The sequence below is a fragment of the Echiichthys vipera genome (genome assembly GCF_963691815.1).
Source record: "Echiichthys vipera genome assembly, chromosome: 19".
In the NCBI taxonomy this organism is placed as follows: domain Eukaryota; kingdom Metazoa; phylum Chordata; class Actinopteri; order Perciformes; family Trachinidae; genus Echiichthys; species Echiichthys vipera.
The window spans coordinates 27,657,083-27,681,272 of NC_139844.1; the positions used below are offsets into that span (position 1 = coordinate 27,657,083).

Sequence of the window (24,190 nt, forward strand, 5' to 3'; positions counted from 1 at the left end):
TGAGATCTGGCCGCAGGTCAGGCTAGCAGATGAATCCAGATTAAAGGGGTCACAAGGCAGGAAGAGAGGATTACCAGCTCAGGCCTCTGCAGCCTTCTCCCCTCTCCCCTAGCTGTCCAACCGTCGTGTACCCAGCCAACCGACAGCACTGTCCGCACTCGCCCTCCTGTAGAGTTAAGGGTCAGGACACAGATAGACCTGCAGGTCTGGGGGAACAGATCAGTTTTCTACACGTGCAAAGATGCTGGAGTTCAGTTCAGCTGATGGGAAATAATCTTTTTGTTGTTTTTTTCATAGTGAATCATTTGTGCCATCATAAATTGGTACATTTTTGTAACTTAATCTGAAAGAGACATATTTAATGACACTGGGTTCACATTAGTACACGCCATGCAAGGACACTAGAAGTGATGAGGAATAACCAGGGGGAGGCAGATCATCTCATCATCCACGGCTTTATTATTGAACTAAAGCTGGAGAGTTGTAATTAGATACAGATCGTATGGACTGATGCTGATACTGAGGGAGCAGAGTGTACGTGTTTGAATATCACAAAACGTCTGATGTTCTGCTGAACCTCACTTTGTTATTTGTCATTTATAGAATAATTCAGTCTTAAAAAAAAAAATCACTTTTAAAAAGCCAGTTCAGCATGTATGCGGCACATACATGAATCTAGCTGTATGTGGTTTCTCTAGTCCAGAGGTTTTCAAAGTGTGGGGCGGGCCTCCCCGGGGGGGATAAATGTATTGCATAGTCTAGAGAGTGTGTGTGTGTGTGTGTGTGTGTGTGTGTGTGTGCGTGTGTGCGTGTGTGCGTGTGTGCGTGTGTGTGTGTGTGTGTGTGTGATATTCTTATTATTAAGCGTGTGTTTTTATATTGTATTTCTGCAGAACAGTGCCCCCTGGTTGCAAAGTACATGAATAACATGGTTAGACTTGTAGGGGTGAGTTATAAACAAACTAAGGTCAGAGTTACTTCACTGCTGACTTGTGTGTGTGTATATGTGTGTGTGTGTGTGTGTGTGCAGTGCCCTACAGTAGTGGCTTCTCATCTGCATCACTCCACCCAGCTTATTCATCAGCCACCTCCCCACCGGCTTGTTATACCTCTCCATCACCCTGTGCGCTCTCCGTCTCTCCGTTCTTCCGCTTAGAAAACAAAATAAAATAAAGCTGTGTGCGCGGTTGTTCGCTCCTCACGGGCTGCCTGAGTGCGGTTCCTGTGCGTACCTCCTCTTTGATCTCACTGTAAATTCAAAATGCCTTTTTAGATAACAGGCTCTGTGCCACCTACTGAGTCAATCTGCACCTCCACGCTTCACACGGCTCCTGTCCCCGGTTGGAACTCTGTTGGGTTGATTCGTGTTAACGCAGAAATAACAGCCGAGGGAATCTCTTCTGAGCAATTAGGCCACAATGCGCTGTTTGTCGGTGTAGGACAGTTTTGCAACAGCACTCGAATATGGCATTAATGTGCGTTTCATGATGAATGAGTGGCGGAAAAGAATGTGGGCCAAACTGGGAAGTGGCTCCAGTCAAGTCTCAGGTCAAAAGTGAGGTCAAGCACTGCTAATCTGGGCGAGAGCGCTGTTCGACCCTTGACATCAGGCTACAACTAGTTTTTATAGCACATGTGGTCTTTGCACAAGGTACTATACGTGCTGGATGGATTTGCAGAAGAGTATTTGTAATAGTTAACAGCTTTCTTAAAGGTTACAGGCTTAAATTTAGAGCTTCATGTGAGAATGTGAGGATTTGCAGCTGATTGTTTTGTGTGATTGTAAATTGAATATCTTGCAACATGCAACATTTGCACAGGAAAATACGACAGGCCTTTGAAGAAGAAGAAGAAGAAGAATTCCTTTATTTATCCCGTAAGAGGAAATTTATTATTATTCATGTTACACACACACACAGGCGCGAAAGACACACACACGCACAAACAGGACCTATACACATGCAGTTAATGGAGAGATGTCAGAGCGAGGGGGCTGCCTGTGGATCAGCACCTTGAGCAGTTGGGGGTTCGGTGCCCAGCACCTCGGCAGTGCCCAGGAGATGAACTGGCACCTCTCCAGCCACCAGTCCACGCTCCATTCATGGTCCACACACACAGGGACTCGAACCGGCGACCCTAAGGTTCCCAGCTGAGTCACCTATGGACTGCCACCCCTTTGTCACTGCTTTGAGACAATTCTTTGGCTAAAATCATTAATTGTTTGTATAGTTCTGAGATTAAACCCGCTATGGGAAAATGCCTCGGATACTGCGTAAAGTGCTGATATCGGCGAACACGCGCGTCCATGCTGGGTACCACGCGTTTGAGCCTTTTTCCCCCGTTATGACCGACTGACTGTCAAAGTAGATAATAAGAACGTTCTGTTTCATTCGTTCTCTGTTTGTATTTATTCATGTTTTATATAAAGGGTGTTACCTGGACCAGGTCATGCAACGGTATGAGCAATCATATCATATCATGTCCACAGGGTTACAGGGTTACAGGGTCACAGGGTTACAGGGTCACAGGGTTACAGGGTCACAGGGTTACAGGGTCACAGGGTTACAGGGTTACAGGGTTACAGGGTCACAGGGTTACAGGGTTACAGGGTTACAGGGTCACAGGGTTACAGGGTCACAGGGTTACAGGGTCACAGGGTTACAGGGTCACAGGGTTACAGGGTTACAGGGTCACAGGGTTACAGGGTCACAGGGTTACAGGGTTACAGGGTCACAGGGTCACAGGGTTACAGGGTCACAGGGTCACAGGGTTACAGGGTTACAGGGTTACAGGGTCACAGGGTCACAGGGTCACAGGGTTACAGGGTTACAGGGTTACAGGGTCACAGGGTTACAGGGTTACAGGGTTACAGGGTCACAGGGTCACAGGGTTACAGGGTTACAGGGTCACAGGGTTACAGGGTTGGTAGTATACAGACGTTTCAAATCAATAACACTTTGGTTGTTTTTTACACACTGGTAATATCTGATCAGTACTTGGTGTCGGCTGATACCGATACGCACATTCAGGTAATTGGTATTGGAAAGGAGAAAATGCTGTTTAGTTAACTGTGAACATAATAGATGGATTGATAACGGACATACATGTTATTTGCAGCCCTACCACAGTTACTGCTCTGATACTTGTTACTTTTATTTGCCATTAATCTAAAGTGTTGATGACCTTTTACCTGCAGAACTAATGACAAATATGATCATGATAAACATTAAACCTGCAGAACTAATGAAGAATATGATCATGATAAACATTAAACCTGCAGAACTAATGAAGAATATGATCATGATAAACATTAAACCTGCAGAACTAATGAAGAATATGATCATGATAAACATTAAACCTGCAGAACTAATGAAGAATATGATCATGATAAACATTAAACCTGCAGAACTAATGAAGAATATGATCATGATAAACATTAAACCTGCTGAACTAATGACAAATATGATCATAATAAACATTAAACCTGCAGAACTAATGAAGAATATGATCATGATAAACATTAAACCTGCAGAACTAATGAAGAATATGATCATGATAAACATTAAACCTGCAGAACTAATGAAGAATATGATCATGATAAACATTAAACCTGCAGAACTAATGAAGAATATGATCATGATAAGCATTAAACCTGCAGAACTAATGACAAATATGATCATGATAAACATTAAACCTGCAGAACTAGTGAAGAATATGATCATGATAAACATTATACCTGCAGAACTAATGAAGAATAGGATCATGATAAACATTAAACCTGCAGAACTAATGACAAATATGATCATGATAAACATTAAACCTGCAGAATCTGAATGTTAGCTTTGCCTCCGTCACTCATTTCTGACATTGCTCTAATCGACTGAAGTGATCTATTAGTTGGAAAGTGACGGATGTGCAAAATAATAATAAAAGCTGTATCTGCAGCACCACTTATATTATTATCAGGGCCTCTCGTTCACCTGCTGCCTAGACATGCAAACATGTAGTCGAGTATGCTGATTCATAGCAAGCCGTTTGTACAAGAGGCCGCAAAATCCGACCTGTGCGTTTTATTTTTGGGTTGCAAACTGATTCTTTTAGTCGAGGGAGTTTTTAAATGAAAAGATCACAAGACAAGATATGGCACATACTCCAATTTCAGACTCTGATGTGAAACCTCTCATTTGGAGAATACATTTTTGGGTCAGCAGCCTTCGGAGCTCGACGTGGTCCTTTTGCTCCAGTGGTCGCGCCTGTCTGTTCTCCTTTTGAGGTCTTTGAAATGCTAATCGCTTCTCCTCCCCTCTTTTCTTCTCCTCCGTCTGTGCTCTAGATTCCTCCTCCAACTACATCAGGCAGCTGGAGACTAAAGTGCGGATCTTGGAGGACGATAACAGTAAGCTCCTGTCACAGGTGAGGCGCACACGTGCGGACACTGTACATGCGAACGCTGCTGCATATCAGCCCAGCCCGGCGCTATTTGAACTTATAACCTCACTAAAACACCCCTCGTGCAACTTTCCACCAAAAACGTGTGATAGGCAGCTGTGACGGGATCAAGTGGTTGGCTGATGTGAAGCCGTTCCCTTACAACAGCCTGCCTGTTAGTATGAGAATATGTTTATCCATGTTTAATTCATAGGGAGTCAGTAAGCTTCTGTAGCGAGCAGCGATGTTAGCCCCGGAGGCGAACTGCGGGAGCGGAGGAGAGATGAGAGGAGGAGAAAAAAAAGGCAATAAGTGACAGTGACAGAGTAAAGCATTTCTCCCAAAGTTGACCTTGCTTTGACTTCTCCCAATTTCGGAGCACGGGAGGTGGTAGTGTGAAAAAGGAGGGGGTGGATTTCTGCTTCAGCTCACCAGGGGTCCGCGTGTCAGTGTGTAGAGGTGTGTGTTACGCGTACACACGACCTCAGAAGGTTAAACTTAGAACTGAAACATGAATTGGTCACATCAGGGGGATCAGATTGTGAAACATGGCTCGTTAATTTCAGTAAAAACTCAAACGTAACAGCATGAAATATGCTCAGACGTCTTTTTTTGTACATGATTTGTTATCTTTGTGTTTTTATGATGTGACTCATTTGAATGTGAGTCAGACTGCGGGCAGTCAAGCTGGAATTTCACGGTTTAAATCGAAGCTTTTATTCTGAAAAAACACAACAAAAGTGATTTCTCATTCCCCAATTATCTCTCCGCAGATTCACATGTGGGCACGGAGTGTAGGTTGGACTCAAAACCTGAATGATCCGCATAATTAGCCCTTAAGTGCTACGATTAGCTGCTGCACATTGTCTCACAGCAGTCGAGACATCGTTTGACCCGGCTTTGTAAAGTCGACTTATAGCCCTTGTTTCACATTTGAAGTAATGACGTGTGTTTTTTTCCTCTTTTCAGTTTGGATGAGTGTGTTTTTTTGCACTAACAGAACTTTCCATAATAAGATAATCCCACTTTAATCCAATACTGCCACATGTAGAAGACTATCAAAGGTCCCATATTGTAAAAAGTGATCGTTCCTTCTCTTTTATGATTTAGAAAGCAAGTCGAGGTGCTGTTTAAATACTGTAGAAGTATCAAAGTCCTCAATCCACAGAGAAATGCACACGGGCCGTCTTCAGAAACTGTCTTTTGAACGAGCCATCAGGACGGTTGTGATGTCACAACTCTATAAGAGCAGCTGCAGTGCGGTTACAGTCATTCCCCCGGCTGCAGTGATGTAGAAAGACCCGCAAACGCTGACGAATCCGAGCACACTGGGCTTTTTTTAGGAAGTCTTTCAGACAGAAGGTGAATACAGGTGTATTCAGACAGACAGGATGAGAAAAATAAAGTGTTTTTGGGACATCAAAGCATGTGAACGTGTTCTAGTAGAAGTATGAACCTCAAACGACCATAATATGGGACCTTTAGAAAGTCATGTCATTAACGGTTCAAAGTTAATAACGGTGAACAAATGGTGAATATAATTTGACAGTATGTTGTTAGCATGCTCTGGTTCTTCCCCACCTGACTGCGTCCTCTGTGCTCACTCACTACAGGATGTCGGATCATAAATACGGTCGGTGAACTGTGATATGAATCAGAATGCTCCTCTATAAGCTTTATTGTTTTATGTTTTTCATCTAATACGGAGCCCAAAAGAGAACAGTTGCTACCCTTGCTGTTAATAATGGCTCCCAACATACACTAATAACATAATGAACATATACACTATTGTGTTTTTCTCTCCCTAGGCTTATAGCCGCTATAGTTTATCACAGATACAGACGAAAAAGGTAACTTTCTGAAATATCACTGTGTGTTGGCTGCACAGCTGGTTGAGCCTCTCCTTCCCCTCTTTTATCCATCTGGTGACGGGACGTTTCTCAGCTTATTGAGCTTGTTGCTTTCTCACTTCAGCGCTGGAGTCGAGTGGGGCAAAGCGAGAATACTTTCTCATGTGCAGAGGGGGAACACAACACAAGCAATAACCGTACAACGTAATGAATTTGGCTGCAGCAACCTTCACTGGTGTAATGTTGAGTTTATGTTGACACTTTCAACTGCTGAATCAACTCTGTGGGAACATCTATAGGAATAGTTGTGCATTTTGGGGCAATACGCTTATTCACATTTATGCCAAGTTAGATAAGGTTGATATCAGTCTCATGTCTGTACGCTAGGTACAGCCAGCAGCCGGTTAGCTTAGCTTAGCATAAAGACTGGAAACAGGGTGAAATGGCTCGCTTGGCTCTGTTTAAAAGGGAACAACTGACAAATGAACACTTCCTATATTATATTTGTACAAAAACTAAAGTGTAAAAAAGTAAACGTAGTGGATTCTCCTCTCGTTGCCTGGTAACCTCACAATGATGACAAGACTCCAGGAAGTCACTGTACCATTCTGCACCTGCAGAGGTACTGGTAGGAGCGCCGATGATGGAAAAGGGGTTGGCAAGATGAGAAAATTTGAAAATCTTTGCACAACTTTTTTAAAAAGCACCCTTGAGTTTTGTTAAAATGTACAAATATAAGTTTTATTTCATTATTTCATTTATTTTTTACCAAATGGACCAAAAAAGTGTCATTTTATGTGTGTTTCCCATACAAATAATAACTTATATTTCAAAACATAACCCCAAAAAAGATTTTATTAGGATGACTTCTATATTTAAATTATATTTGTTCTCGCAGTATCAAGAACATGTAGCTTCATGGTCATCGTACAGACATGAGATAGATGTGTCGACATTTATCTCTTGAATGAGAATAATTCCCAAAATGTCCAAAAACATGTGGCCACACAGACGTGCTTGGTGTTGTACTTAATATACAGTATTTATCCATCAGAATTACGGTTCAATACAACAAAGTGCAGCCTCAAACATTAGCACAAACCTGAATCACCCCTGTGACACAGTGTCTTATGTCATTACCTTGTAGAGGTGTTGCTTCTGTGTCCAGTTTGTTGCTATGCGCTGCTAGCATGCTAAGCTAATGGGTGAGCACAGGTGGCCCCTGCTTTTATGTGGTCTGTCTTGGCAAGAAAGCCATTTCCTGTCCTTGAAGCTGTTTTGCACAGCACACTCTGTGTTAAGTACAAGGTACCCCAGGTGAATGAGTGCTACGTTGTGCTGTGGTGCATAAATGACACACGCTCGTCCTGGCTCGTCGGGACGTCTGGTGGGCTGAATAATTTACGTCACGGGGGGCAACACAGGTAGATTCAGGTATCCATAATGCATGACTGAGGACTGGTGTGTGAGTGCAACTGAAGAACGACGGCACGTCTGGAGTTAAAATAACTATCTTGATGGGATTAATAAGCATTGCTTTCTATTAAGTTAAGAAGACTGGTAATGAAAACAGAAGTGTACTCCAGTAAGTAACTCAATTCAATTTTATTAATAGGGCCAAATCATAACAACAGTCATCTCAGGACACTTTACAGAGTAGGTAAAGACCACACTCTGTGACTTATGTATGATTTACATAGACCCAACAATTCCCCCGTAGAGTACGGTGGAGACGACAACCTTCACTATAACAGACAGGAACGTCAGACAGACCCAGCTCTGTGGAGGACGCACATCTGTCTGCACCGGAGAGAGGAAGAGAAGGAGAGAGAGAGAGAGAGAGAAAAGGAAACAATAGACCATCTCTGGAGTATTTTGGCTCTTATGCAATAGCATACTTAGTAATGTGTCTGAACTCTAGCAGGTGGAATTGTTACAGTGGATTAGTTGCCTCAGTGGACATGTTGCCTAACTTCCTGTGTTACGAAACCGGCCCAGTGGAACTTGTGCTGAGCCTGAAGGAAACAATAGCCTCTTATCGCTGGAATGTTGACCCTCCAAACCAGCTTTTCTGCAGGAGTTTTCTGTACTGAAGGTGGGGACAACAAGGTCCCACGGTGACTAATAGAAAGTGCCTGCACAGCACAGGTGTAAACCCAGTGAGGAAAAGTGTGTCGAGGCACATGCAAGCACACAATTTGCTTTTTTCTCCCTCTCGGATCTCCCATGTCTTTCAACCGTTACTTATCTCTATTAGCTCACTGAAGGGTGAGGCACTGTGGCTTTCCCCTACACGCTCACTTCCACTTTAAGTGCCCGGTGTGACTCTGAGAAATGAATGATTTATATGACGAATTCAGACGACGCTCCGTGCGTTAACTGCGGGCTAATTGAACTCATTCTGTGACAGTGGACTGCGTTGGGGTCCAGCGATGAAGGAGGTGAAATGAAGATGGATTGGGACATGATTTAGTTTCTCTACCTACTATTTAAAGCTTTCTCCTCTCACAGGTCACATGATAATAATAACAGTTTAAAAGCTTGTAATTCTTTGTAATTTATAAAACAAAGGGTTCTTGATTTCAAACCCATTTAAAATAACAACCATCAGCTCTGGCTCGCTTGGAAATAAAGTAAACACCTTCTCTGAGTGAGTTGTAAATGCAGACTTTTCAATATTTCAAGCTGAATCAAGTGAAAACAAGAGCCTGAGAGAGTAATCTCCAATGTACGTTAAACTTGTGTGTTAGCCTCCTTACCCCACCGATTTAGGAGCCATATAAATAAAGTAAGAGCATCGCTGTCACCCACCCACATGCTACTCCGATTCACACAATCCTTCTGCTCTGTACTACACTTAACTATGGCACTCAAGGAACACCCTGTCATCCGCTTTACCTTTTTGTCAAGGCGGCATCACCCCTGCACCCCATAACCGAGATGGGAAATGATGCATGGCGTCCACGGCTTCAGCACGAGAACATTGTGATTGATGGATAGCTGGAGGGGCTACAGCCAGGGAGGCTCCAGAGGGCCGACTGTCCCTGGCTGTCTGGCAAACAAATAGCTTTGTTGGTCTCAGGGGTCGGGGTCAACTCAGGAGGGGACAAAAGGCTGGAGCCGGGTGTTGGTTTGTCTGCAAAGCCAGACTGGAAACCCTGTCGGAGGACTATTTCTGATCTTCTTGAGTCGTTTTAGTCATTAGTCAACTGATGTTTTCATTTCATGGGTTGTATGTTTATGTCACATATGACATTTAGGGGATAGCGTGCTGACAGACACAAAGCCTGGAGATGTTAGCAAAGGTACAGAATTGAGGACATGAATATGGAAACCCAAAGGATAGATCAAGAAGTGCCAGGGGATGGATTGTGAAAGGTTAGAGGAACACCAGCAGGATACCAAGCTGGAAGACAAGAGGAGAGGAAAGGGAATATCAAAGGGAAGAGAAGACCAGGGGAGAGTGTGTGTGTGTGTGTGTGTGTGTGTGTGTGTGTGTGTGTGTGTGTGTGTGTGTGTGTGTGTGTGTGTGTGTGTGTGTGTGTGTGTGTGTGTGTGTGTGTGTGTGTGTGTGTGTGTGTGTGTGTGTGTGTGTGTGTGTGTGTGTGTGTGTGTGTGTGTGTGTGTGTGTGTGTGTGTGTGTGTGTGTGTGTGTGTGTGTGTGTGTGTGTGTGTGTGTGTGTGTGTGTGTGTGTGTGTGTGTGTGACACAGAGAGAGATAATACAGAAGCAAACAACACAGCACAATGTCTACACATCCATAGACACACACCCACGCCTCATTTGAGCTATTTATTGCACAAGTGCTCCCGGGCATCACGTGTGTTTACACGCCGTGCCTCGCGTAGAGGGAACACTAGTGCGTGACATGAGAAATGTCATAAGGAACAGTGGTGTTGCCGTGTTCCTGCCTACAGATAGGAGTGAGGCTGGTTACCGCCTCCAGGAACCAGTGGTCTTTGGTTGCTAATGAGGACAAATCTAAGGAACTCTGTCTCTGCGTAATGGCCCTTGATGACGGCACAACGTGGTACAGCTCAGCGCACTGAAGGGCCATTTATGTAGCAAGCCTGAACAAATGAAAATAAGCTTTGCAAATGAAGTGCTCAGACTTGAGAGTGCAGGCGCCAGTGTAGGAGGGGGGCAGAACCTCAGGGTCCGTAATGAACCCTCACTGAGGATCTTAAAGTACACTGTAGAGCCTGATCAATATGTACGGTAGCGACCAACGACTAAAACATGGCACATCGGTGTGTTAGGTAGTTGCAAGGGTGTCATCATCAGCTACTCATGGTATGTCCGTACCAGGTGGTTCAGCTAAGTACAGGGCAGCCACATCTGTTTGTGCACTCTAATTCATCTGCTCTGTTTGTGTGGACGAGAAATCAGCCCGGTATCTGCAGACAGCTGGTTAGCTAGCGTTAGCGACCTGACCAGGACAGACTGAATAAAGTAGAATCCACTCACGGTTCAGTCGACTTCCACGGCTGGACAGCTAGCAGCCAGAGAATCAGATTTACTTTGACAAAACCCAACCACGAGCTCAGATCAGTGTGCACAGTCCCTTTTCTTTAAGTCAATCCCTTCCGTAGATGCGATCTCTAGATTCTCTTGCAGTTAGCATGCACTCAGCCAACCATCTCATAGTCTAATATTGCAATGTTGATGATAGCCAGATATCATGGACATAACTTTTTTACTCTTTTTGTGCATGTTGTAATAACTCAAGACATTTTTCACATCATGCCGCTCTCACTTTGCCACTGAACCAAAGAAGCCTGCACAAAACATTTAGCACACGTTTACTGAGAAAAGGCACAAACGCAGAGATTGATTTCAGGATATCAGATCATTAAACTAACTGTACTTTTTGAGATAAACTAATATCTGCAGACCTGTTGGTCAGTAATTAACAGGACAGGAAGAACAGCAGTCAGATGCTAAATGCTAAAGTCAACTGTGAGGTAGTTTAAAATGAGTGTCTCCACAGTTTTGTTCACCAAAGTCATTTTTTGACTGTGAGATGTCCGGCCCAACAGAGATCTTAAATAACCATATTTAAAGGATCCTCGTCCAAAATGGTTTTGTTAAGTACAAGTTGATCATGGCGAGTATATTGTTTTTGGATTGGTTAAACACTGATAAATATTGATACTAATATCAGCCTTAAAAGCACAGTATTGGTTTGGCTCTACTCAAACGTTTTGATATGTTTTACAGTAAAAAAACAAGTAAAAATCATTGACGTATGTATTGATAGTAGATACTCTAGTATTTACTTAATTATCTGCCTCAAAGATTCAGTATCGGACCGGCTCTAACAGCTGTAATCGATTACATTGTAGTTATATCCACTTTCTATAAGTCTGTGAATGTTCTCATGTGTCCAGGTCGTCGTTCTCCTCAAAGCAATTTCAGTCCAAAGCAACTGGACTTGGTTATTTGTCTAGGAAGACGTTTCCCCTCTCATCCAAGAGGCTTCATCAGTTCATGTACGCATCTGACCAGGCTGGGACTGGACCAGGACCAGGCTGGGACTGGACCAGGACCAGGCTGGGACTGGTCCAACTAACTGGTGTGAGATCCAAGTATTTAACCTCTCACAAGGCCGATGATGTCACTGACACCCTTTGTGCTCCAAGTGCCGTTGGAGTGGCCGTCGTTGGTGGGGAGTTGGTTTCGACTTTGTTTGTGCTCTATTGAGTCTAAACGACCTTCGTTGGAGTCACAGGAGGCCATTTGTGAACAAACAAGTCCAGTTGCTTTTGACTGAAATTGCTTTGAGGGCACTGTCTATATGGGATGTAACCACATTTACCTTGAGTCAAAGTAACGATGAGTACATATGAACATTTAAATGGATACTAAGCCTAAAAATCACATGACGTAGGAAAATTGCTATAAGTATTTTGGCTTAATAATTTGCATTAAGTGGCATACAGTAAAGCAATATCCGACATGTTTTCAATTGATACGGCACAAAAACCTTATATCTGTTTTTGTGTGTGTGTGTTTGTTTTGTGCTCAGCAGTGTAACCCAGGTGACCTCCGTGCCCTGAGGAAGGGAATGACCCTCTACCACTCAGAGTCCCAGCTGTCCTCACTGCCACAGCGCCAGGATGCCATGCACATGGTCAGTACCCATGAGGCTAACGCACACGCACACACACACGCACACACACACACACACACACACGGACCCACACTAGAAGGGTGCAAACATACAAAGACTCACATAGAGGTACCCACTCATACCTAACCACCTAAACAGTCAAAGTTTGACGGTGCTTATATAAATGTGGTTACTTATAGAGACGGGGTTTAATTGCACACAGATAATTGCAGGGAAGACTGTGCCATAGCCTCCACGGGGGAGTTTAAGTCAAGTCAGCTCTAATTCACTTCACTTCTAACTCTCCGATTATACCTCCACCGGCAACCTCGCTCTTTTACACATGACAGGAAGTGCATGACACACATGAACAGGAAGAAAACAAAAGAGCGAAAGGAAGTGGCGCATGAGAGGGATGAGACAGGAAGAAGAGAAACTAAAGCAGAGAGGCGAGGATGAAAATAAAGAGGAGTCAGCCTTCCCTTCAACTCCCTTCCTCCTCCCCGGAGCCAGTTTGAACTGAATCCCACTATGAAAGTAATAATCCCCTACAATCCACTGCCACCCCTGACCCAGCCAGTGTCTGAGGAGGAGAGGCTGGGTAATTGTTTTCTGACTGCTTAAGGAAGGTCAGAGTCAGGCTACGCCACTAACCAGAAGACTAAATCTTACCCTTGCAAAAATCAATATTGTGTTTTAATCACAGGCCCAGGGTGAGGTCGCAGGCTGGCGGCGCTCAGAGCTGCCCTGCACCTTTCAAACTGCCTCGTCTTGGAGCCGTGGGCCGTTCAGTACGTCCATGAAACCTTGACCTCACCAGAGGTCTCTCCTCGTGGGGTGGATGGCTTTAAACTGCAAATCATCCCAGCATTTCTTTTCGCATTTTGCCTTTTGTCACCTTATATTTTGAGTAATCAAGATAATATGCAGTGAAACAGCCTAATAATGAAAATGAGGCATAAAAGACTAAAAGCTTTATAACATTAACCAAAGAAAAATGATTTTCTTTAACTTCCAACTGCATTTCTTTACACAAGATTAGCATAGATTAGCAAGGATTTCTGTAACATGAGCTCACTGAAACCATTTCATTCAGCAGAGTTGGTAATGTAGGATACAGTCATGTGATGCAGAAAATGAGTTTACTTCACTGTTGACAGTCTGCTGGTGAGGGCAGACTCCATCATTAAGCAGTATTTACAGCATGCTACCTTTTAAATTAGGTATAATTAAGTTAATAATACGTTGGAACGTAATTTATAACACAACCTTAGCCTTGTTATAACACAAATGGTTACTAAGTGACGTTTTACACATCACTAAGTTAGAACGGGTTGCATCTCATAAACTAGACATTAGTTGTTGCGAAATATTTACAACCGTGATCTGCCAGGTGTAAGTCTTGCTTAGCTAGCTTACTGACAGAACTAGCGTAAAAAATCAAAACGTACTGCTAACAACGTCAAACTAAATGACCTGAAACACACATGTAACAAAGCCATATTTACACTTAGAAGGTCTTGTCAGCTAAGGTTAAAGGAATAGTAAACATTTTAGATGAGAATATTGATACCAAACTACAGCTGTTGCGACTGGTTAGCTTATATTAGCATAAACAGCTAGCCTGCCTCTCTCCAAAGGTAATAAAGCACCATTTACCAGCACCTACCAGCACCTCAAACGCTTACTAATCACGGTGATATTTCTTTTTTGTTCATTAAAAACAGAAAACAGGAAATGGGGGTTTACATGCAGGACTATTTCCTGTCTTCACCATGAGGAAGCCGGGCTAGCAGCGCGGGCTAGCAGCGCAGACTGCAGCGAGCTTTTCGTTAGGATACTGGCAAATCTCTTCCATGCGCAGTACAGAATAACTTATTCTTGTGATTCATGTCCTTGTCTCATGATGGCTTTGTTGTCATGACAACTCCATGGAGACACACTCATGTTGAGATGTACGGTGATCGATCGCCTGCTCTCTAAAGTTCATTCGCGTACGAGAGAAAACCCTCGTCGGAAGACGGAGAGAAAGAGTGAAAGAGAAGATGAGCGATGTGGAGCCGGAGACGATCACGGCACAACTTCAGCGCGTGCACTGGACTCCTCGTTGTGCGTACCCATCCTAATCTATCAGCTCATCCTTTAGATTTGGTCCTTTGTCTCGTTCAGGCCCAGTTTCAGGTCAGCGAGTGAGTGTGCGTGAGATTGTCGGATAGAAATCGAGCAAGAAAGAAGAAAAGAGAAGACGGAGAGAGAGAGAGGAGGGAAGCGCTCAGGCTGCGTGTTTCTCACAAACACTCAAAAGTCGGCTCAGATTCTCTGTGCTCAAACTACAAACCATTGCTTCTGACAGCGTTCGTCCTCCCCCCCCACCCTCATCCTAAATCAGGCCTGTTTATGCAGGCAACCCATCCCAGACTGTACATCCATATGAACAGTAAACACTGCCCGGAGCTGGCCGTGTCTCTGCTCTGTCCAAATCTGTTTTTTTGGCTGCACGGCTCCAGCACAAAATAAACAACAACAACAGAAAAAAAAACCCGGCCTCAGTGCTGGCAGAAAGTGTTTACACATTTCAAATAATGGCTTAACCCACAGCAGAGAGCATCAAAAGAAGGCGACAGTGATTTACATATTTCTTCTTGTAGTTGACTTCAAAGTCCACTGCAGAAGAGCCGTACCAAGAAGAAACCCTGTACTCAGCGGGATGTGTTTGTGTTTAACAAGAGGATTGTTGTGTAATTTCTTTTCACAAATGTGGACTTAACCTTTGCACATTAAACATCGTCTACCACCCCAGACACCACTCCTATCCGTATTTCTAAAGGAGCAGTGCATCGGTTTTATCCTACAAAATAAAAGTCCTACAGAATATTTTCAAAACTACATTTTTTTAGTTGCAAGCGGTTCTGAGGATCGAACTTCCGTCTTTTTTTCCACAGATTGAAATGTGTGGGTAGCACCAGTGGTGGAAGAAATATTCAGATCTATCTATCTATCCATCCATCCATCCACCCACCTACCCACCTACCTACCCACCCACCCACCCACCTACCCACCCACCTACCCACCCACCCACCCACCCACCCACCTACCCACCTACCCACCCACCTACCTACCCACCCACCCACCCATCCACCCACCCACCCATCCATCCATCCATCCATCCACCCACCTACTCACCTACCTACCCACCCACCCACCCACCTACCCATCCATCCATCCATCCATCCATCCATCCATCCATCCATCCATCCATCCATCCATCCATCCATCCATCCATCCATCCATCCATCCATCCATCCATCCATCCATCCATCCATCCATCCATCCATCCATCCATCCATCCATCCATCCATCCATCCATCCATCCATCCATCCATCCATCCATCCATCCATCCATCCATCCATCCATCCATCCATCCATCCATCCATCCATCCATCCATCCATCCATCCATCCATCCATCCATCCATCCATCCATCCATCCATCCATCCATCCATCCATCCATCCATCCATCCATCCATCCATCCATCCATCCATCCATCCATCCATCCATCCATCCATCCATCCATCCATCCATCCATCCATCCACCCACCCACCCACCACACCACTGCGTAGCACAGGGCGTGTTTGACCTCTTTATGACCATAACTGTGTGAATAACAAAACAAAAGGGCAAAATCACTGCAATGATTCCTTTTTCTGGCACAGTTGAGGCGTATCGACGACCTCTCGCCATCCGCAGCATTAAGTCAATGCCATAAATCATGCATTCATTACAAAACAGTTGTTATGCCATAACCTGCAGGACCAGCACAAATCAATCAGTCGATCTTTCATGTGGTATGAATAGACTGTTCCACAAACACCCCCCCGGATGCAGTGGGATGATTATTGGATCTCTTTGCTATGAGGTTGTGAGGGCTCACTCTGGCACCTAAATGGGGCCAGTGGGTGTGGAGGGAGCTGACAAACGCATCACCAGTGAGCAGATAATTGAACCGGGGCTAACAGAGCCACGGAACTGTGTCTAATGCAGGGCCCCGATGCCAGGTTACAGTGAATGGTGCCATTGTGTGTCCCGGAGATCTCTGTGTCCCTCTAACAGAGAGCCACTGTCTGGAACTAACCGGGGGGTAGGATGAGTCAGGCAACCCCCTGGTCCCCCTTACTGGCTGGCTGCTCCCGTCACACCAGGTTAAATCACACTGTGCAGGTAGCGGACCTGGGGTGGGAGCTGAATATGTGGTGAAGGGGGGAAAAACACAAGGGGAGGAAAGGTGATTTGAGTTGGGATGAAAGGGATGGCATTTCCACCGCTACGGTACAAGAAACCCCTCGTGTTAAATCAGAAGCAAACGCCCGCAGAGAAGGAGAGAGTGGTTTATTTTCTGGTCTTAAGCAAAGTATCTCGGATCGGAGCTCAGTGAGGTGGCGTTCACTTGACTCCTGGGTTAAATCCTGTGCAACAGCTGACGAGACAGGAGTTCGACATGTCCGCCAGATGTTGCGGGTTTAACCTTTGTTGCATGCACGGTCATCCCTTCTCTCTCATGGTCTCGTGCTCTCGATGTGCAATGACTACTGCGGAAGAAGTGACGCATAACTTCCACTTTTGTTTGTTCCCTTGTCCCCCCAGGGTACTGGCCGTCTCCCAACGAGTGAGTCCTCTCCTGCCACGGGCTACTTGTCCTGCGTCCAGAAGCCTGAGGCCGTGGTGCATGCCATGAAGGTACCACATTACTACATACGACACTACAAGTAAATTAGATTTCAAGGTGATTGGGTAGGAAAGCTTGTTTTCTCTGATCACCATCGTATCAGTTGCAATCTAGTTTTGTTTCTTCCTTCACCGAAACTGAAACTATGGACTGCTCTACGTTGACTTCAGACCTTATTAATGCTGCATACAATCTTTTTCTTTCACTTTTTTCATTCAGCCTGTTATTGTTAACTTACAGGTCCCGTATCACGCTCATATTTCCAGGTTCATAGTTGTATTTTGAGTTTGATTAGAACATGTTTACATGCTTTAATGTTAAAAACCACATTATTTCTCTTACACTGTGTGTCTGAATGAACCTGTGTTCACCCTCTGTCTGAAACGCACTGTTTTAGCGCCTGTCTCTTTAAAGCCCTGTTCAGACCAAAGATTCGCAACAAAACTGTTTCAGAGCGTCACGGGTGAAAGTTGCGGCGGTGTGAACTGACCCGTCTCGTCTGGACTCAAACCTGCTGATGTTGTCGGCAGCGATCCAACTTGTCAAATGGCCAGCAGCTGGTTTTAGAACGTTACACACGTCACCTGTTTCAACAGCCAATCAATCAATCAGAGGATCAACGAGCGTGTGAGAGACAGAGAGAGGAAAAAGAGATGGAGAGAGTGACAGAGAGAGAGAGAGAGAGAGAGAGAGAGAGGGTCAAGCGAGCAATACAAGGAATAAGGAGAGGGAGTGCCGGCCGTAATCCAGAACAAAGCAGTGAATCAGGGAAATAAAACGGTATTTTTGTCATTGCATCACAACTAGAAATGCAGCCGTACAAAGTCTCCCACTCTCTCTGTCCTCATTTATATTTTATGATGCTACAAATTTTATCAAGCTACGAAGAAAAGCCTCGCCTCGCCTCCTTGGTCTGAACAGGCAGGTTTCAGAACGCTGCACGTTGCAAGAAGTTGCAAATTTCAATGCGACTCGTTGGGAATCTTTGGTCTGAACCGGGCTAAAGACCCGCTCCTGAAAAAGTCCGGCCCGCTTTGATCCGTCAGCGTCTCCGGGTCTTCTGTATCTGCACTCCATGAGCCGCTGCATCGTCATTGCAGCCGGCGAATGACCGTAACAGCACTTTAGCAGCACTGCACTTTCCACCCATACTATATAAAGTTGTGACATCACAACCGTACAGAAGTCCTGACGGCTCGTTTAAAGACACAGTTCCTGAATACGGGCATTTCTCTGTGGATTGACACTTTTGATCCTTACACAGTATTTAAACAGCACCTCCACCTGTTTTATAATCACACATAAAATAAAGGAAACCTCACTTGTTAAAAAGAAGTTAAGTTATTTTTGTAAGCTGATGTTCAGCTGCATCGATGTCATCCATGTTACTGCATTTTCTCTGGTGCCATTTTGAATGAATGTAGCTATCTGAGGAGAAGACGCCCCCGTCCTTAATCCTGCCCACTGTGATTGGTCAGCTGCTTCTCTCACCGAGGGGAAAAGCTGTCAATGGGCACGACACCAGACCTCTGACACTGGTTACAGAGTCTCTAAATCAGACTTAAATTTAAAAGCTTTTCGGAGTAAAACAAGTGCAAAAAATGCATTTGTTAAAACTGAAACCACACGTATCAGCTTTCGACAACAAAAAAAAAGAAGTTTGGAACAAACACAATTGAGGGCGTTTGATTTGACTCCCTTTAATGTACTAAAATGACATTTGTCATCAGGTGCTGGAGGTCCACGAGAACCTGGACAAGCAGGTTCCCGAGGACTATGAAGACGATCTCAGTGAGAAAGAGAAGGCCATTGTGCGAGAGATGTGCAACGTAAGTGCAGCACTCACCCTGCCCGTGTGTCCACAGTGTTCCTGTTTGTCTGTCTGTCTGTCTGTCTGTTGGGGACTTATGTAGTTCCCTTCTACTGGGTGCAAATCAGGTCAGTTTTTGAGCTGCTTTCACTAATGAGGACGCCTCGTGTAGACTCATTTGGACTGGAATGACACTTGCAGCAGTGTCCTGGGCACAGCTTGCTTAATTTCCCCCCCACTCCCTCGTTCCAACTCTAAACTGGAAGCCGTAAGTAGAGGCACGTAGTTGAGCTGTCAGAGCAATTAAACTGGAGCGGCATGGAAAAGAACACCCCACCACCACCCAGCCTCACCCCTCCATTCTTCCTCTCCTCCGCGCTCCCCCCTCCATCTCTCTCTCGGTTGGTACTGAAAGACCCGTAACGGGATAAAAGGTCCGCTGATTAGAGAGAAAAACGAGAGCGGGGCTATCTAGGCCCTGCAGAGGTATGTGACAGGCCAGGAATCTGGGGAGCACTACAATAGTACCTCTGTAATATCATTGGGGTCCCCCAGGGGCCCCTCTCACTCACTCACTCACTCACTCGCTCGCAGAGAGATTTCAGCACCAGAGAGCTGCGTGTGCGTGTGTGTTTGTGTGTCTGTGTGTGTGTGTGTGTGTGTGTGTGTGTGTGTCTGTGCGTGTGTGTGTGTGTGTGCGTGTGTGTGTGTGTGTGTGTGTGTCTGTGTGTGCGTGCGTGCATGTGTGTGCGCGCATAGTCTTTGCAGCTCAAATTCAAGCTGTGAGCATTTGAAGTTTTCACTCTTGAAGAAGAAAGTCTTCTTCTCCCCTCCTGCCTAGCCTCACTCTTTCAGCCTCTGCGTGTCTCTCTCTGTGTGTCTCGCTCTTCCTCTTCCCCCTCTCAACTCCTCTCTCTGCCTCTGTTTGCAGGTGGTGTGGAGAAAGCTGGGTGATGCAGCAGGATCAAAGCTGTCCATCAGGCAGCACCTCTCTGGGAACCAGTTCAAAGGGCCGCTGTAGCATGGCAACTGGAGAGAGAGAGAGCGAGAGAGAGAGCGAGAGATCAGGATTTACAGTACCTACACTCACCTGAAAACACCTCTTACTACCTGCGCCTACACTACCCATCATGCCATGCTCTCTACTGCCTACAGCGCCCAGCATTCCTCCAACAAACACTCTCTCAAGACGGGCTAAGACAGCTACTACATGGACCTGTTAGCCTCTCATCCACATGCACATCTTTATTTGTTTTTATCTCTCGGCGCTTATGAGGCATTAACAACCGGCAGCTAGTTTCACTTTGCCACTTTTTCTTTGTCGATTCGGACGCTCTCCGCTACACGATGATCTCTCTCTGTAAAAAACGATAAACACACACACACACACACACACTACGTTTAGTCCTTTAGAGCACGCCCGTGCTACTTTAAGCTAACGATATGACATGGTTCCAAGCACAGACCCGATAAGGCCGCAGGGGCAGAAATCTCCTCACGACGCCGGGATGTGAAGGCGACGTTACGGTGGTATCTTCAGATCAGTTTGGATAGTACCTCCTATAGAGACCTTAGCTCCTGTCACATGTATCGCCCCTCCCCTAGTGGTCAACGAGTATAACTAGCATTAGCGTCCTAAAGTGTTAACTAACGTGAAACCCACTGTGACCTAGCGCCTTTCGCTCATAAGACAAGTCTATGGATACTAAGGTCTAGAGATCGCTGTTATCTTGTGTATATTATGTATAAAACCATAGCACTACTTCATCGTTATCGTTGATTTTACTTTAATCTGTTTTGTATTCTAGCGTGGCCATGTGATCAATCGTTTAGTTTGGAAAGCACAAACAACCGGACCTTAAACAGGGTTTGCTTTTGGTAAAGAAACACACAAAAAAACACTTTTTTATTTTTCTTTCTCTGATTAATTGATATTATTCCTACTCTCTGTAACCTCTGAAAATGTATTAAGGCCATTCTGAATCAAACCGTGTCCGCGGGCTAATGGATCGATCATTTTCTGACTTTGTGATGAAATGAACTCAAACTGTATGCTGTGTGCATGCTCGACAATCATTTTCTCAGGTTGGGAGGGCTACAGCTTTACCTTTGCCCATCTGTGACTGCGTGTGCGTGTGTTGGCATGTGCGTGTGTGTGCGTGTGTGTGTGTGGAAGGAGACTGAATGGTTCTCTTGCAGCTGTAGCATCTGCCTGTGAATCCTCTTTTTCTCTTTTGAACCCTGGTTACAACTCGGTTGAAGACCGCTGAAGGCATTTGCTGAATCCATACAAAAAAAAAAAACAAAGCCCTGTCCGACTGAACATTTTCAAGGCCACACACTAATCCTTAAGTTCAGTCTGGAGGGCATTCTCGCTCCTAATTCCTCGTTTATCATCTAAGTAAATGAAAAAAGTTACTTTTCTTAACACAGCTACGAGGAACTTTCATTTCGGGGGGTTGATTTTGGCGGCCCCCTGTGGACAAAAGCGGTAGTGTTGTAAAGATGTCCTGTCTCAGAGGGAAAGGGTCGATTCAGGACGGGTTTTAAATCAGTCTTTTTCTGTTTTCACCCTCAATGTAAATTTTTTTGTCCTTTGCATACATTTTTTCTTAATGTTTCTATAAACAAAAACTATCAATCATCTTCATCTTCAACCGCTTTTCCCTAATGGGGTCGCTGGAGCCGATCCCAGCTGACATGGGGCGTGAGGCAGGGGTCCACTCTGGACAGGACGCCAGTCTATCACAGGACACATAGAGACGAACAGAGACATACGACCATTCACACCTACGGGTGATTTAGAGTCATCATTTGCATGTTGTCCCCGTGTCTGCGTGGGTTTTCTCCGGGTTCTCCGGTTTCCTCCCACAGTCCAAAGACGTGCAGGTGTTCGGTTCATTGATGACTCTAAATCACCCGTAGGTGTGAATGGTTGTCTGTCTCTGTTCGTCTCTATGTGTCCTGTGATAGACTGGCGTCCTGTCCAGGGTGGACCCCGCCTCACGCCCGATGTCAGCTGGGATCAGCTCCAGCCCCCCGCGACCCCGACAGGGACAAGAGGCTGAAGATGAATGAATCGATGAATTTAACCTAACACGTGCATGTCAGAGAGCATGCAAACTCCACACAGAAGGGCCCCAGCCGGGATTCGAACCAGGAACCCTCTGGCTTAAACAAAAATAGAACATCAAAAATATAATTCATTGAAGGAAATATCCTCCTGCTTTCTTTGAACTTGCTGTTTTCCTGCTCACTGCGGGACTTTGCCGAGGAAAATGCAAACATAGGCTTTTCCGTCTCGCTCACATAGGTAGGTCTTATTAAAGCATCAGTGTTCAATTGAATCTGTTATATCACCAGTTAACTCCTCGCAGCCGCTTTGAGCGCAGCCCTTTTCTGTGGATTCAGCAGGTGTGGATTCAGCAGGTGTGTTTACGCGGCGCATGTTTCTTAAAGTTAAATTTTTGTTTTTCTTAGATTAATAAGAGATAAGTCTTCCCTTAGATGTCTCGTGAAAACGCTAACATAAGTATTTCTTGATGTCAGAATGAACAAACACTGTTTGTCAGAGTATTTATTGCCAGGTGTCGTAGAGATGGGAGCGCTGAACAGTGGCTGAACAGTCGTATTTTAAATGTATGGTCTTTTACTCACACTGTAAAGTTCTTTGATAGGTTAAGTTTAGTGACTGGCAGCTCAGGCGCTCCCATCTCTGGTGTTATTTGTTCCAAACTAGAACATTTCTGCGGCGGCCCACCATTGCACCTCTGCTCAAAACGAAATCAAAGTATGTTTTTTTAAAAGTGTCCTTTTTTTCTAGGAACTGATTCGAAGCCATGATGCAATTTTGAATACTTTACAAATGGCATTTGATTTGAAACGTGCCACATTTTCTTCTGCATGGTGTTTTGATTTGGAACCCGACTCTCTTTGTTCTAGTGTTTCTCTTTTCTTTTCTGCCTATGTTACGCTAACACCACAGCGCAGGATCCTAGAGTCTACAGCGTAAACGCTCCTTCCTGTAGTAACTAGCACGGCTGTAACCACTTTTCATGAGTTTCACTGATGACGTGCAGATTTGGCGGGTGAGAGGAAAACATGAAATAGGCCACTTTTAGAAAAAAACATGGGAGAAAATAAACAAAGTTGGTTGATGATACTCTGTAGTGCTGTCTTTCTTTGATGACTCAACCCTTTCTTGCAGGCATGTGTGTTCGTCAGTGGATGACTTAGACTGCCCTCTGTTGGTACAAAGCTGGAACTGCTGATTTATCCTATAAATTCTGTCCATGAGTGATGCCCAAACAGGATACTCTGAGTGGATTTTGCTATACTTACTTAATTCTGCCGGGGGGATAGCACTGTTCCTGATCCTCTGAGCGTCTCTCCTCTCTGTCTGTATCATTCATGTCTCATCAATGTTACTAATTCACTTTCTTCCCCGGAGTTGTTTACGCTCTGTTGTCTTGCGGGTCTATGCTGCCGTGGTCCTGCATGACGCTTTCTGCTGCTATTATTATTACTAATATATATCAGTTGAGGTGGTTTGGGCATCTAGTAAGGATGAACCCTGGGCGCCTCCCTAGGGAGGTGTTCGGGGAAGACCCAGGACCAGGTGGAGAGATTAGATCTCCACACTGGCCTGGGAACGCCTCAGGATCCCCCAGTTAGAGCTGGTTAATGTGGCCCGGGAAAGGGAAGTTTGGGGTCCCTGCTAAAGCTGCTGCCCCCGCGACCCGACCCCGGATCAGAGGCTGAAGATGAGATGAGATGAGATATAAACTATCATTAGTTTTATAAATTATAAAATGTCACAGCTGTTATCACCGCTACTCATCATTGATCATATTTACCACCATTATCATTTTCATATTCTATCACCTTAGCTGTGCTTGTTTCTACTATTCTGCTGCATTAACTGCCATAACATATGAGTCATATTCACATTAGTGCTCCATTAGCATCTCTGTCTGTCTGTCTGTCAGCCTCTTCTCTCTCCTTCTCTTCCTCTCTCCGGTGCAGACAGATGTGCGTCCTCCACAGAGCTGGGTCTGTCTGACGTTCCTGTCTGTTATAGTGAAGGTTTCATTGCCACTGTGTGCACAACCATAAGTAAGTCATAGTGTGGTCTTTAGCTGAGATAAACTTAGTCATGAATTGGCACTGTAAATAAAATTGATTGGATTAAAAAAAACATTTGGAGGAAAATATATTATTCTAGTCTTAGACTTATTAGAGTAGTCTAAAGTAAATGTACAATAA

At 44.8% G+C, this 24,190-nt stretch overlaps 1 protein-coding gene across 4 annotated transcripts in view; it reads left to right on the forward strand.

Annotated features, from left to right (window-relative positions):
* ccdc85cb (coiled-coil domain containing 85C, b) overlaps positions 1-23,055 on the forward strand; it is a 51,365-nt gene extending 28,310 nt beyond the window's left edge. Inside the window, exons 2-7 of one of the 4 annotated variants that reach the window (XM_083933723.1) lie at positions 4,334-4,413; positions 6,237-6,278; positions 12,307-12,411; positions 17,034-17,126; positions 18,846-18,944; positions 19,857-23,055. In XM_083933723.1, coding sequence (XP_083789849.1) covers positions 4,334-4,413; positions 6,237-6,278; positions 12,307-12,411; positions 17,034-17,126; positions 18,846-18,944; positions 19,857-19,946 — 509 coding nt within the window. In that variant the 3' untranslated portion in view covers positions 19,947-23,055. The remainder of the gene's footprint in view (positions 1-4,333; positions 4,414-6,236; positions 6,279-12,306; positions 12,412-17,033; positions 17,127-18,845; positions 18,945-19,856) is intronic. The other 3 variants (XM_083933724.1, XM_083933725.1, XM_083933726.1) reach the window with 3 other exon arrangements.
* The last annotated feature ends 1,135 nt before the right edge of the window (positions 23,056-24,190 follow it).